This window comes from Taudactylus pleione, unplaced genomic scaffold (assembly GCF_031769625.1).
Source record: "Taudactylus pleione unplaced genomic scaffold, aTauple2 ptg000010l, whole genome shotgun sequence".
NCBI classification, from domain to species: domain Eukaryota; kingdom Metazoa; phylum Chordata; class Amphibia; order Anura; family Myobatrachidae; genus Taudactylus; species Taudactylus pleione.
In genome coordinates this window covers 10,180,841-10,197,211 of record NW_028284413.1, presented here as the reverse complement: position 1 = coordinate 10,197,211, position 16,371 = coordinate 10,180,841, and the positions used below count along the sequence as shown (strand labels likewise).

The window sequence follows — 16,371 nt, the reverse complement described above, 5'->3', positions numbered from 1 at the left end:
GAGGTCCCGGCTCCCGGCGGGTCAGTGGGCTGCAACCTGCGGCTATGTTAAACAACACGGCCTGGCTCCGCGAACCTCACCGACCGATGTTCATAGGCTGCAGGAGGACAGGGGGGAAAGGAGGGGTCGTCAGGGAGGCTATAAGTGGTAATTCACCCCACTCTCAGCAGGAGCCCCGGCCATGTGCGTCCGTCTTCTTTAACAGCCAGGCCACGCCCCCAGAGGGTGTGTTTTTCAAGTTTTTAAAAACTGCACTTTAGAGACATGCTAGTACCCATTTTCAAGTACCTCAAATTTGACTGGACTACTTATTTTCACCAAAAAATACTGCTTTGTACTGCTTTCACCACTTTTATAAGGACGCTAATAACAAGATTTTTCAACAACTTCAGTACCCCAAATAGCCTTATTAGGGCTATTGGAACACTTCTACATTGATCCCCAATGTTGATGCATCTTTTTAGGGGGTTCAGACTGATTTCCCCAATTGTGACAGTACTTTCAGCCTGTTCTGCATTCGCCACTTGGCGTTTTCGCCTGGTTTGTAATTGAATATGGCAAATAGCGGAGGTGTGCACAATAAGTTTTTGCATCCAAATCACGCGATGTAGGCGAAAAGTCGGGCAGGCAAAACTTTCTCGCCGATGTGAAACTAATTAAATACCGCCCCAAGTGTTTTACCAGAGATTCTGGAATTTCCTTAACAGGAGAGGTGTGTGGAGGAAACCTTAGAATAAAGATCTCATATTGGGCTGCATTCTTTTACTCTAAAGTGTAGTTTTGCATCTGTTTTTAGCTTAGTAAATTGGCAGGATGCAAAACCACCAGGAAAATGCAGAAATCCTGGCTCTATCGCAAACCCACTACTTAGCAAATTCCCACCCAGATGTCGCTTCCATTGGGGTATTTTCTTACTGCTGGTCATGAACATCCACTTATCTGCTCTTATACTGCAGGACAGTGCAAAATGCTTAAAATAATTTTATCGTTAGCACGTTCCTCTATGCCCATCAGCTGGTGCTGGATGGCCAGCCTTGTAAGGCACACGCAGGTGTTGCAAGATTGCGCCACTTAAATGTTAAGTCCACCAAATGCTTTAATACGAATACCCCAACTGATAATAAGATGACCTACAAATATTTTTATACTGTACATGTTTCTGTTGCCTTCACTTTGAAACACAGCATGCAAGCAGGGCAGTTTCTAGGGTCTGAGGCTCCCAGTGCGAGCAGTCAAAATGCCACTGTGACTACTGAGCCCAGGGGTGGCAAACCTGTCAGAGGCAAAGCGCTGAAAAATATATGTAGCTAAACAAACGATAGACAGCATGCGCACAATGGGGTGTGGCCTAGCTGTCACAAGCCCACGCCGCATTTCTGTGTACATGCCTGTGGTGTGACATTTGCAGAAGTATGACCTTGCATCACACCCGGTTTTAGTCGCGTTCGGAGCGAGCCCAGCCAGATCCACATAAAATACACTGCAACAAACCACTTCCACATAAAATATTGGAAAAGCCAGAGGCACATAAACTACGTTTTAAAACCACATCCACCTCAAATACATTATTAAATCCAGAACCACATAAAACACATTGAAAAAACATGATTCACATAATACAGACTTCATTCCAGCCCCCTCCCTTGCCATTCCATCCTGACAGGTCTTAGGCTTCCCCACTGGCTCTCAGGCAAAAGTGCCCATTATGCAGTGTCCCCTGTATTTATGCCCCTTATGCAGTGTCCACAGTGGTAGTGTAACTTATGCAGAGCCCCCATTAGTAGTGCCCCCTGTAGTCATGTCCCCTGTAGTCATGCCCCCATCAGTAATGCCCCCAATAGTAATGGTCCCTGTTGTAGTGCCCCAGTAGTAGTGTCCCCAGTTGTATTGCCCCCAATAGTAATGCCCCCTGTAGTAGTGTCCCCTTTATAAATTCCCCAGTATTAATGCCCCTGTATTAGTGCCCCCAATAGTAATGCTCCCTTTGTAGTAGTGCCCCAAGTAGAAAAGCCCCAAGTAGTAGTGCCCCCAGTAGAAGTGCCCCTGGCCCCTGAGTAATGCACCCAGTAGTGGTGCCTCCTAAGCAATAACCCCAGTAGAAGTGCCCCCCCGAGTAATGTCCTCAGTAGTAGTGCCCGGGTGCCCCCAGTAGTGGTGTCTCCCCCAGTAGAAGTGCCCCCAGAGTAATGTCCCTAGTAGCTGTGCCCAGGTGCCCCCAGTAGTGGTGGCTCCTCCAGCAGAAGTGCCCCCAGTAGTAGTGCCTCCCCCCAAGTATTGTCCAGGCTGCCTGCACACACAAAAAAAAAAAAAAAAAACAGTAACACTTACCTTCAGCCCCGCTCTGGCGTCCGCTCCGCTCGGCTGCTCCTCTCTTTGCACTATGGGAAAGACGTCATGACGTCCTCCCATAGTGCACATTGTGGGAGCCGGAAGCCGGAAGCAGGAGCCTCCGTCTCCGTCTCCAGCTGCTCTGCCGGGTGCCCGCTGGTAACTGAATCTCAGCGGGCGCCTGGCAGTTAACATGCTGTTTCTACAGCAGGGGTAGGAGGCAGCGCGCCCCGTGCGATTGCACGGGTCGCCTGCCCCTAGAAACGGCCCTGCATGCAAGTATATACAGTATACAGTAGGCTTCTCTGCAGCACTTATGTTTGGAAGAGAACTGCAGCACTGTTGTAGTGAAGTATGAGCTTTGAAAATGTGTTGAGGCATTAGCTGTAATATTCAGTATGCAAGTGAATGATTCCAAACAATTACATATAATCCTATTTTTTTTTTACCATAAGACTTCTTAGTTGGATGCTTTTCTAGTTACAAAAGTGTAGGGTTGAAATTGCTGACACAAACAGGTCAATGGGCCATGCTCAGAAAACATTGCATGCTGTCTTGAGCGCTTATATATTCCCATGAGACGAGCGTTTCTTGATCTCATTTTGACCTGTGTCAGCACAGAATTGCTTTAACAATATGAACGGTACAACTTTTCAGTAGAGATGAGTAGTTTGGTTTTGTTAAGACTGAACACGCCCAAACTTTGGGGTTCCAAGTCTAACTGAGTCCTGGCTTGGATCACTTTGGGGTTCCAAGTCTAACTGAGTCCTGGCTTGGATCACTTTGGGGTTCCATGTCTAACTGAGTCCTGGCTTGGATCACTTTGGGTTTCCAAGTCTAACTGAGTCCTGGCTTGGATCACTTTGGGCTTCCAAGTCTAACTGAGTCCTGGCTTGGATCACTTTGGGCTTCCAAGTCTAACTGAGTCCTGGCTTGGATCACTTTGGGCTTCCAAGCTGAACCGAGTCGAGGCTTGGTTCACTTTGGGGTACCGAGTAGAACTGAGGGCCTGATTCAGAGCCGGACGCTCTGACCAGAGCGCTCGCTCTGAATCAGGGCCCTCCTACCTAAAAATGGAGTGGCCTCTTGGACGCTCGCATAGCTATGGGTTACCACCCACAGCTTATGCGAGCGTCCATGATGATGGTCGCGAAGGTCAAGACCATCGCGACCATCGGGCTTGCGACGAGACCCTGAGGTAGGGTCTCGTGGCCGCAAGCCCTGGAGTGATTTTGGCTCTATCAGAGCCAAAATCACTCCCACTGACATCACAGCCTCCGTCTGGCAGCCACGCCCCCGGCACGCCCAATAAAGGGGGCGTGCTGTCACTCACCATCGACAGCACGCCCCCTTTGGTGCGAGACCCGGAACGACAGCTTGGCTGTCGCTATGCGGGTCTCGCGCATGCGCACGACGGAGCTCCCTCCATTGTGCGCATGCGCATTAGGGCACCATCGACCCGCTTGCGAGCGTCCTACGCTCGCGAGCGGGTCTGAATTAGGCCTTGAGTCCCGACTCGGGGCTTCTCGCCAAGTTTGGATCCCAAAAATGGATTTTGCGTGTTTCGGATTGCATGTAAGTCTCTCCCTTGTGATTTCAGGTGCCATTTCACACAGGAGAGTGTATGGAGAGGGTGCTGGCTGTAGTTCATGCTGCAGTACTACATATTAGTCACCATTACAGAGAGGTGTAGGTAATTGGAGTGGGTGGGAAGGGCATAAAGAACTGCAGGCATCTTTGTCACTGTATATGTTTGTCAGACACTAACTAGCACCTGCAATCCAGTACAAACAGGCTCTTGTGTATGTTTGCTAGAGAAGTTAACTTGATGGGAGCTGCACTTACTTACCATTGTTTTTCATATATGTGATAGTATATATTCTTTTAAACTGCCATGTGTTTGTGGCACTGCTCTGTCGCTTAGTTTAGCCAGCCAGCTTGCTGCAGTCTTTGGCCAATATTGGTGAAAACAATATTGTGAGCTGTGAGGTGGTTTACATTGACTGGAAATGATTGGAAATGAATGTTATTGATGTTAATAATACTATAGGAACAAAAACAAATCCACGTTACTTGATTTTAGCTGTTTTTATATATTTTTAAAGAAATCCCAAACAATAAGCAAAACCAAAACACATGAGGGTGGTTTTGGCAAAACCAGAGCAAAACCACTACGCTGATTTAGAACTAAAACCAAAATGTGGTGGTCTACGCACATCTCTACTTTTCAGGCTGCAAAAAAAAAAAAGGAGATGAATAATACATTTGCAATTCACCTTATTATTACTTGGGTGTGTGATTTTATTGTTTTTGTTTTAAAGCAGGCATGTCAAACATGCGGCCAGAATAAACATTATATGCGGCCCGACAGTGTGGGCCCAAATCTATATAATATGCAGCCCACACCCCTGCCACAATCGGAGCTCAGCTCCGATCGGGCAGTGTTTACTTTATTTAAAACTATCAACGCTGGTCTCTGAAGCGATCAGAGACTAAAGAAGCCTCTGATCTCTTCAGAGGCCAGCGTCTCAGTGATGCAGCGCACAGGTGATGTCATGACGTCACACACGATGAGAGGAGCCTGCGTCTGCCGCTCTGGATCTAATTAGATCCAGTCAGCGGCAGTGTCTACGCGGGGGTGAGAGTGATGACGGCGTGTACTGGAGCAGTGATCAGCGGCCATTGTGAAGAAAGGTAAGTACTGCACATGTGAGTGGGACCTGTTCTATACTGGGATGGGGCACAGCATAAGGGGCACTAAATGGGGCACTACTGGGGCGACAACATAAGGTACACTACTATGGGCATTGCTGGGGGCACTACTAGGGGCATTACAGGGGGCACAACATAATGTGCACTACTAGGGGAATTACTGGGGCACTGCATAAGGGGCACTACTGGGGGCACTGCTTAAGGGTGCACTACTAGGGGCATTACTGGGTGCACAACATAAGGGGCACTACTAGGGACATTACTGGGGGCACTGCATAAGGGGCACTACTGGGGGCTCTGTATAAGGGGCACAGTATAATGGGCACTACTGGGGGCACTGCATAAGGGGCATTGCATAATGGACACAACTTCAGGGGGCATTGCATAAGGGGCTCTAATACAGGGGGTAATTGCATAAGGGGCACTACTACAGGGGGCACTGAACTGTTTTTTTTATTAATAATAGTTAATAAACCTTTCAAAATTGCATATGACTTTTTTTTTTGTTGCGGCCCACATTGACCTTGAATTTTCGGCCTGGTTGGTATTTTGAGTTTGACAAGCCTGTTTTAAAGGAATCCTGAGCACCTATTTAATATATTACATTAGAAAAGTATATATAGATGTGTTTATATATATATATATATATATATGTATATACACACACACAATAAATAAATATATATATATATTTATAGATGTATAGATATATAGATATATACATACATATACTTATGCATTGTTGGTGTGTCTGGCACTATGAAAGGGATGTGGTCATAATCCCGATGGTTGGGGGAGGTGCTTAGGTTTAGGCACCGGGGAGAGAGGATTAGGGGTAGGGAGGGGGTTCTCGATATCGAGATTCTGAGCGCTGGTATCCCATACTCAAAACAATTGACAACCAACTATTTCTGAGTTCTGTAATGAAACAGCATGTAGCTGACATTTGTATGTCACTTTTTTGTTTATTTGCAGGGGTCACGATATGTGTGGAACAAACAACAACTTGATGCTGTGGATGAAACTGGAACTGATTATCTTATTGGTAGTGTAATATCATGATGATATGATGTACATACAGTACGATATATATTATAGCAATCTCTGGGGATATGGGATGATAATACATGACTTGTACTTATCATAACTTTTATAATACCGGCACTGTTGTGTAATTGCTATATACATTATATGATTGAAATTGTTTAGGTCTTTTTGAGCCAAGAGATATGAAGTATGAGCTTGATCGTGATCCTAACATGGACCCGTCCCTCACTGAGATGACTGAGAAGGCCATTAAGATACTGAGCAAGAATCCCAACGGGTTCTTTCTCTTTGTAGAAGATAAGTATATTGTGTGGGGAGAAAGCTGAACTAAAACAATTTTTGATAACTACTTATTGTCACAATAAGTGACCTGGTCTGCAAGGAATCGGAGTATGTATATAACTGGGTTTGGATAGATCTGAACACAAAAGCTGAGAAGTAACAACTTCAAGAAGCTCCGTGCAGCTGTATACATGGCAGCAGTGGTGTAACTACCGTAGGCGCAGGGGGTATGGCTGCCAGGCCTCGATCCGCCCCCCCCTCTCCCCACACTCCCCTCCGCAACCTTTTCACTACCCTCTGCTTGACTTACCTGCTCGGAGGTCACGGCACCCCTCTCTGTGGTCGCCTCTTTCCTGTCGGCTCCGCCTCCGTCCTGCCTCATTGACAGGCCTGGCCCACTCCTCCCAGCATCAGTCAGTGAGGAGTGATGGAGCCGAACGGGAGAGGACCTGTGTCTGCCCTGCACAGAGCAACCAGGGAGCAGGTAAGTCAAGGAGAGGGGAGTGAGGAGGGGGAGGAGGGGGGGGTATGGACCGAGGGGGGGCCGGGGACCTAGGGTGCCAGTGGAAATTTTACTAGGTCTAGTTACGCCCCTGCATGGCAGGGTGCCTACCGCAGCGATACTCGCTGTAGGTTATTGTTCCATGCACCCTACTAGCCAGAGGCAAGGGCCGCAGGGCAGTGACGGTGCCACCCACAGAGCCCTGCACTCTGTGCGGCTGCACCGCTCACACACCCCTAGTTACAGCCCTGAGTAGCAACTTAGTCAACAGCTGGATGATAGTTGCAGAAAGTTTGCTTTTCCCCCCTCTCTTGATTTTCTATTATTAAAACAGCAGAACACATGTAATGCTTCCTTTCCCACAAATGCTAACATGCAACTAATACCCCTTTGCCCTTTGCTCTGCCAGCAATAACCCAAGCTATTGCATGTGAACGCGCAGCAACCCAGGTTATTGTTCATTGTGAAAGGGCCAGGTTAAAATAACCCAGGCATTTCAACCCGGGTAACGAGCAGGGTTGAATGCGTGTTCAACCCGGCTTACGGTGCAATGTGAACGGGTAACCCGTGTTGATACGAATCATGTCCCGTGCTCAGCATAGAGAGAGCTGGTGCTTGGAGATGATTTCATCTCAAAGCACCGGCTCAGCACGTGATGGCGCTTATGTCATCGACCCCGCAGGTTCATTGCTAATGGTTGACAAATCCTTAATAATAACAGTATATTTGGGTCGTATTATTATCGCAGCATTTCTTTGCTATGGTCCAATGATACTTAAAGTATTATACATGCTAACATTGTTAACATGTTTTCTATACGTGGTAGAATTGACCATGGTCACCATGACTCAAATGCAAGAAATTCATTGACTGAGGCTGTTGAGTTTGACAAAGCCATTCAGAGGGGCGGGCAGCTGACCTCAGAATCTGATACACTGACCGTTGTGACCGCTGACCACTCCCACGTCTTCACCTTTGGTGGCTACACAGACCGTGGCAACAGTATTTTGGGTGAGTGGTTCCATTGCGAAATTGGTATAACTTATTAATATCCTTAAAACCTGGACTATTAGTTTACCGTGAGGACTGTGGGGAGATGTCTCAAACCTTGGAGATATATTAAGTGTATAAAGGGGTAGATGTACTAAGCCTTGGAGAGAGATAAAGTACCAACCAATCAGCTCCTAACTGTTTAGCCTGTAAAGTGACAGTTAAGAGCTGATTGGTTGTTGTTTTATCTCTCTCCAAGGTTTGATGCAACACCCCGTGGTTAGGAACCACAAGAAATTGACATGAGAATCTTCTGAGAATTCCTGCAAGATCACAAACTTAAAAAAGAAGGGCCCATAACCATGTGATACAGTATAACATGTTGTTTATTACATAAAAGACAATAAACATTCAAAGAGAGCCATAGAAAATACCCAATGGAGTTTCTTTAGACACAAGATTATCCATAGATAGCTCTCAGAAGAAGGCATCCAGCAGTAGGTCCCGGGACAATAATCACTTTTAATACAGTGTGGCACCCTTGTTTCTCTCTGTGACAATTTGATGGTCTAAAGGAGTGATTTATTGCCGTGAGTGCCGCACCTGCTGTAGATATTTGTTGTGTAGTACTCTGAAGGCACCTGACGCTTTGATATATGAATTCTGTGAGTGCTGGAGCAAACTATATGTTTATGTGTATATACAGTATGTGTATAATGTGTATATATATATATATATATATATATATAAACAATCCTAAAAGCTGCACTCACTGTATATAGATGTCAAAGTATGGGATGCTCCACTAAGGACATCAATGTCCTGAATATACAGAGTCCAAACGGAATGGGCACTCACCAGTTGTAGAAAAGCTGTTTTAATTACTCACATAGTGCATAGTAAAAAGTAAATGTTTCGGTCAGGACTGACCTTTGTCAAGACATAATAATCACCAACATAGTTCCACCTCAGAGACCCTGAGTTCACCTGCCAAATGAGCCGATTTATATAGCCACATCAATCAACTAGTCACCTCCCACAGCTCAAACCCGGAAGTGCATACGTGGGTAAATGGATGCCATAAACAAACCATTGTAGCCAACCCAACCCATAAATACCAGAATACTATAATGTATGGAATATTCTATAATATAGAATATACTATAATAAATAAATTTAGAGCAGCAAAAAAGGGAATAAATATGTTAAAATGCTTATCTTCATTCAGGAGAAATAAGTTCAGGTGGCAAGAGAATAGAGCTCCTTAACGCGTTTTGTCTCCTCCTGACTTCTTCTAAGGGGTTGGTACATATATATTTACTATATATATATATACTATATCCTTTGGCATTTTTGTAAATATGGAATTCTGGGTGGAATTCTGGAATAATCACGTAGTATTGATTGTTCATTATTGCAGTCTTCAAATGTTCACATTGAATATTCCATGCAATTGTTAGTTCAGATGTTCCTAAACTCATTCCTCAAGACATCCAAACAGTCCAGGTTTTAAGGATATCCATGGTTGATCACAGATGGTTAAATCAAATTGACTAATTAAGTCACTTGTGCCCAAGCATGGTTATCCTTAAAACCTGGATCGTTAGAGTGTCTTAAGGACTGAGTTTGGGAAACCTCTGTATTAGTTAAATTATAGATGTACAACTTTGTCATTATCCTGTTTGTGTTTAATTGATTAAGTTATAATAATTAATGTAACTTTGTAGCAGTAGTGTAACTAGGGGGGTCGTGCAGGGCACGTGCCTTGGGCGCCATCTGAATGGCGGCGGGGGGGGGGGGGAGCGCGCTGCCGGCCGCGGTCCAGGACAGGGTTTCAAGTCAGTGTAGTACAGACCACACTACACAGTAACAAACACATTGCCGCAGGAACCGGGTAGTACACTTGTACTACCCGGTGGTGGTGCGTTTGTTTTAGAAGCCAATGAGAGTCAGACAGGCTCTCATTGGCTGCTGCGCCCACTGGTGGAGCCGGGCTGGAGATCACTCATGAGCTCCACCTTCCGGCTCCCGCAATGGGTGATGGGAGAGACGTCATGACATCTTTCCCTTAGTGCCAAGGGGGAGGAAGGAGGAGCGGATGGTGGCGGGCGCAAGAGCGGGGATTCAAGTGTTGTTTTTTTGTGTGAGTTTCTTTGTATGATATATGTAAGGGGCACTGCATAGGGGGGACCACTACTGGGGGCACTTCCACTACTGGGAGCACTGCATGGGGAATCAGTATGAATCCCGATGCCGGCAGACCAGCAGCAGTGAAGATTCCGACAGGGGATTTAGGTAAGTATAACTAACCTAACCCCCCCTAACCCTAACCTCCTCCCCTAGTGCCTAACCTCAACCCCCCCAAGTGCCTAAACCTAACCCCCCCGACCCCGCAGCCTAAATCTAAGTCTCCCGGGGGGTGCCTAACCCTAACCTCCCCCCGGGGTGCCTAACCCTAACCCCCCCTTCCCCTAACCTATCCCTACCCCCCCCCCCGGGAGACCTAACCTAACCCTTAGGCTGTCCGCACCCGCCGTCCGGCTTACCTTCATTCGGTATACCGGGCATCGGGCTCCTGGCATAGGTATAATGACAGGCGTCAGGATTTTGATCCCTGTCATTAGTACCCGGATGGAATTTGACAGTCGGGAAGCCAGCGGTCGGCATTTTGACCGTCTGCTTTCTGACTGCATCCCCTGCATAGGGGTGACTACTACTGGAGGCACTGTATAAGGGGCACTACTGGGGGCACTGCATAGGGGGACCTCTACTGGGGGCACTGCATAGGGAGGACTACTACTGGGGCACTGTATAAGGGGCACTGCATAGGGTGGACCAATAATGGGGGCAGAGCATAGAGAAGACTACTACTAGGTGCACTACTGGGGGGACCAATACTGGGGGCACTACTGGGGGTACAGGATAGGGGGGACTACTACTGGGGGCACTGTATAAGGGGCACTACTGGGGGCACTGCATAGGGGGGACCACTACTGGGGTCACTGCATAGGGGGACTACTACTGGGGGCACTGCCTAGTGTTGACTGCATAGGGAGGACTACTACTTAGGGTACTGTATAAGGGTGCACTACTGGGGGCACTGTATAAGGGGGACTACTACTGGGGGCATTGTATAAGGGTACACTACTGGGGTCACTGTATAAGGATGCACTACTGGGGCAATGTATAAGGGTACACTACTGGGGGCACTGTGTAAGGGGCACTAGTGGGGGCACTGAATAAGGGGCACTACTACAGGAGCACTGCATAAGGGGAATTTTTTTAACTTGCCCTAGGCTCCAAAAACCCTAGTTACGCCACATTCATTAACTTACATTAGGGAAGGTTTATTTTGTATTATTAGCTTAATGTCATGATTTCTGACTCTGAATATATTTTGAGCTACTGTAATGATCATTTAGAAACAAATATTTGCATATGTAAATTAATCAACTGTTTTTGTCTTGAGTTTATTTTTTTTATATTTGTACAGAAACACATTTAAATGGTTATTCTGTATTTTTTTGGCAGGACAAGCTCCAGATAGAGCCATGGATGGAAATCCCTTTACCAGCCTGCTGTATGGCAATGGACCTGGGTTTAAGCTTGTAAATGGATTACGAGAAAACATTACCAATATTAACATAGGTATGGATTCATTATTCCTTCACTGCTAATAGGGCCTGATTCATAGTGTTACATTAGTGGCACCATCATTGTGTCTTTGTACGCAACGCCTGTGCTTACATATGCAAAAGCTGCAGCAGGTGTCGTAAGTGAAAAGATTAACACTGCCGGCTTCTCTGATACGATGCTGCATCTGAGGAGAAGATGGGACATCTGAGTAACCCTCAGATTACTCAGGATGTCTAGCAAAACCACGCTGCTGGGGCCAGTGAAGCTGCGGCCAAGGACGTATCCCCTGGCTGTGCCATGCCCATAAAATGGGGCTGACATACCATCATTTTGCCCCCCAAAGACAGCAAGATATCAATCATGCTGTGGTGTTTGGGGCACTGCCAGTGACATTGCAGGACCAGATATGCATATGAGCATGTACAGATCATTAAACATCGAAGACTTGCATAAACCTCTGAATCAGGCTCATAGTGGGAAATGCTCACTGTCCTTCAGGGTTGTGAGCAGACAGTTGGACAGTGATGCTTCAGGTGGACACTTGTAGATGTGTAATTAAAGTCTTACACTTCCCTAACACTTTACCTTGTAAATGTAATATGCTTTTATTCTATCTTGTAGAACTGCATGGCATTGGTTATGATTTCTTTTATAAACATAGTTATCAGCTTCACATTTATATTTGTTTCCCATAGAAGGAAATTACAAACAGCAGTCGGCTGTTCCGCTTTCATCAGAGACGCATGGAGGGGAAGATGTGGCCATTATGGCTAAAGGACCCCAAGCCCATCTCTTCCATGGCATCCATGAGCAGAGTTACATTGCCCATGTCATGGCCTATGCAGCCTGTCTGGAACCCTATACAGACTGTCCTCCAAATTCAGGTTTACTTAATTCTTCTCCCACCATGCTGCTAGTGATCACTGTATGTGGAGCCCTCTTGTGGTGAGATCAGTAATATCTTTCTTAATAACGTCCTGTGATTCTGAAATTTTTGATTAGAGCTTCTAAACTTCATATATTAACAGCTTTTGGAAATACATCTGTGCACAAAAAAGCTGCAGCACTGACTATTAAATGAGCAAACGGTATCGGCTTACTTTCCCAATCATTGCTATTGCAACTGCTACATTTTTCTATATATTTACTTGGGTCTTGTAAACCTATGTAATTTTCTTGTATATGATTCCTTATTAAAAATATGCGCTTCTCCTAAACATTCTGGTCTAATTTATTCATGAGCATATCAAATATTTTGAATGTAATAAGTCATCAGTTTCTGCCACTAAATGTGAACTAGGAAGGATTTATATTGCTGGCAGTAGCTTTATCAATGACAGGGATGGTAGAAGTACCGCTTCTGTCCTTCAGTCATTATTGGCATCTCAGGAAGTCATTAGTTATGTAGAAAAAAATTATTTATTACTAGAATAAATCATTTTTCCATGAATAGATACTATTATTTAAATGTATTTATTTATTTTTTTCAATTAATATTCCAGTGCAGTGTGTATGTATGGCTAGACAATGTTGCGTCCTGCATATGAAGAAGGTACGACTCATATAGATCAGAGGACCAATTTGATAAATATGCCTAAATTCCTAAAATGTTCTGCTCATGTCTAATTGAATCTAGCCCCAATGAGTGTAGCATTGGGTGATAAGTTCATTTCCTTTATTTATAAAGTATATACAGTATATTATTATCTGCCTTATTGTGTAAACTAATGTAGTTTTTGTGCCTTTCTCCTTTCTCTCCACATCCCCCTTATCTCCCTACTCTCTTTCAACATGTATGTTCCAGATTATTTCTGGTGATTGCTAACATTTATTATGCCTATGCTGATGTCATAGTGTTCACAGCGAATTTCTATATTTAATCAATGCTACCGTTCAAGTTACCTCAAGTCTCTATAATTGTCATTTGTAACTTATACTTGTTTACTGTCCGGAAAATTTTAAAACACCTAAAAAAAAATCAATTTAAAAAAAGGTTCCCAGTAAGCAGGAAAAAGGGTGGTACGTGTTTGGCCTGCCATTCATTTAGTCATGCCCAATAAAAGGATAGGCCCCATTGTATGCTTAATAACTAGGGAGGAACAAGATTGCTCAAAACGTCTGAGTGTGTTTACATTTGTCTATTAGTGACCTTACTTGGATGTAGCCGCATGGGATCCCTGTGATTTATCAATCCTGCATGCATCCAGGTAGATAACGGAAGCAATACCTTTCCAGGACTCTCAGGCGAGTGCTCAAGGGCTACTCATGGCTATTCAAGGGCTACAGAAATAAAGGGGAGGGGCAGTCAGACATGGGTGTCACAGAGGGATGTGTAAGCGTGCAGGGACAAAATGGATGGGTTAGGAGGATAGCCTTGACAAAAGAAAGAAGAGAAGGGATCTACAGTGAAACACAGGAAAAAGAATGGGGGTTTAAAGCCTGCAGCCTAGGAGACAGTGGAATATTCCAAATCTTATATATAAAGTTCATTGGTCGGTCTGGTTTTGGGGAGGTTATGGTCCTGGTTTGACCTCCCGTTGATGTACACTGGGCAGAACTTTGACCCAGGGAGCCTGTTCTGAGCCTTCCACTGGATGGATTTGGATGTAAACTTCACAGAGTGGTAACATTGGATCCCAGAAGATATGCTAGGGGGTTGAGGCCCAGGTCGGACCTCCCGTTAAGTGTACACTGGGCAGAATTTTGACCCAGGGATACTAGCCAGAACTTTGACCCGGGGAGTCTGTTCTGAACCGTCCACTGGATGGATTTGGATGAAAACTTCACAGAGTGGTAACATTGGATCCCGGAAAACATACTAGGGGGTTGAGGACCTGGTCGGACCTCCCGTGGTGGACGCTGGGTAGAACTTTGACCCGGGGAGCTTGTTCTGGGCCTTTTACTGGATGGATTTGGATGAAAATTTCATAGAGGGGTGGAAATTGGTCTGAGACGCCTAAGGGAGAGGTTGGGGTCCTGGTCGGACCTCGCGGCAGAGTGCGCTGGGTAGAACTTTGACCCAGGGACCCTGTTCGGGGTCTTCCACTGGATGGATTTGGATGGCATCACATAATAAAACTTAATAATTTGAAGATACACCCCTGCACTGATTGGGATGAAACCAATGCAAGGTGGGCCAGTTGGATCCTAGCCAGGTTTTAGGGAGGTTAGGGTCCTAATTAGGCCTCCTGTTGGTGTACACTGGGCAGAACTTTGACCCGAGGAGCCTGTTCTGGGCCTTACACAGGATGGATTTGGATGAAAACGTCACAGAGTGGTACCATTGGATCCCAGAAGACATACTAGGGGGTTTAGGTTTTAGGGGGTTAGCAACCCGGTCAGATCTCCCATTGGTGTATGCTGGGCAGAACTTTGACCCGGGTAGCCTGTTCTGGGCCTTCCACTAGAAGGATTTGGATGCAAACTTCACAGAGGGGTTGCAATTAGTCTGGGATGCCTAACTAAATAACTTGAAGATTTAAACCTGGGCAACACCAGGTACTTCAGTTACTAGTTTCAATAAATAGTAAAAAACAACAAGGGAATTATCTTAATAAATCATTATGAGTCTTCATTCCAGCACAAAAAATAATTTCCTTGCTTTTGGTTTAAAAAAATGGGTTGTGAGAGCCCACTTGAAGCTTTGGGGAGCGTAGGAGTGTCTGACAAAGAGAATAAATTATTCTCTTGCATGTATTCAGCAGGTTTAGACAGAGTTCCCCTTAGTCTACCACTGCCTGCTGAGTCTAGCTACTTACTGTTGCCCTAACTGTCCCCCTGTACTTGTTACGGGATGTAATTATGATCCTGGCGGTCAGTATGCAGGTGCTCAGAATGCCGGTGCCGGAATCCCAACACCAATCAGAATCCCGGCGCCAACATCCCGACGGCTGACATCCTGGCAGTAAGTATTGGTGTTAGGGGTTATCGTTAGGCACTGGGGGAGGGTTAAGGTTAGGCTGTAGGGGGAGGGTAAGGGGTTGGGCAGCAGGGGGGAGGGTTAGGATTAGGTGTGGGGATTAGGGTTAGGCAGCAGGATGGATTAGGTCTAGGCTGCACTGGAGAAGGTTAGATTTAGGGGGAGAGTTAGCCTACTTACCGGTAGGTGCTGGCATTGTAACCCAGTCGGGATGCTCATGTCATGATTCTGAGCGCTGGCATCCCGTATAAACCCCTTTGTAACTCCCTGCCTATGGTGTTATTAAAATGTTTGTATTTGTTGCTATTGATAAAGGCAAGTTCTCAGGTAACAAGGCTATCTGGAAAGGAAAGGGTTACGGCTGTAGAGTAAGCAGACACACACATTAATGGTGTCAAACAATACTCTAAGCTTTATTAGGCGTGTCAAGCCTTTATATAGCTTCTTCATTAGTTATCTTATCATTTCTAGGCATGCATATCAACAATTTGATTAAGTCACGTACACACTGGAAGCTATTACTTGTGTTAACAGCAGGGGGCAGTATTGTATTATTAATAAGCAAATACTAATATTATATATTCTTTGACACATAATCAAGAGGTTCTGCTCATTATTTCTGAGAATGCAGACGTGACCTTGCATTCCAAGATTTGTTTATACATCTCCAACACTGCTCACAATAGGCACATAGAAGTCCTTATCAACAGGTGCACATTCCTGTCTAAGCACAAATTTGAACAAACCAATATCCAGAGTTTAACTGTAGTATGTTTGTATGCTTTGTACTCATGTGATGGGTAACTGTTGCAAATATTATAGTCTTTATACTATGGGGTTTTTTATGTCTACCTCTTGTATGGTACTACATACACCTTGTGGCACCTAATAAAATATTTAGAGAATTGTATTGTATTTTTTTGGGGGGGGGTTATTAGTCTTGCTTTAAAAAGAA

The 16,371-nt window shown here is 45.2% G+C and overlaps 1 protein-coding gene across 1 annotated transcript in view; it reads left to right on the top strand.

Annotated features, from left to right (window-relative positions):
* LOC148542689 (intestinal-type alkaline phosphatase 1-like) overlaps positions 1-12,446 on the top strand; it is a 53,161-nt gene extending 40,715 nt beyond the window's left edge. Inside the window, exons 6-10 of the mRNA XM_088467442.1 lie at positions 6,016-6,085; positions 6,250-6,384; positions 7,691-7,882; positions 11,393-11,509; positions 12,193-12,446. Coding sequence (XP_088323568.1) covers positions 6,016-6,085; positions 6,250-6,384; positions 7,691-7,882; positions 11,393-11,509; positions 12,193-12,446 — 768 coding nt within the window. The remainder of the gene's footprint in view (positions 1-6,015; positions 6,086-6,249; positions 6,385-7,690; positions 7,883-11,392; positions 11,510-12,192) is intronic.
* The last annotated feature ends 3,925 nt before the right edge of the window (positions 12,447-16,371 follow it).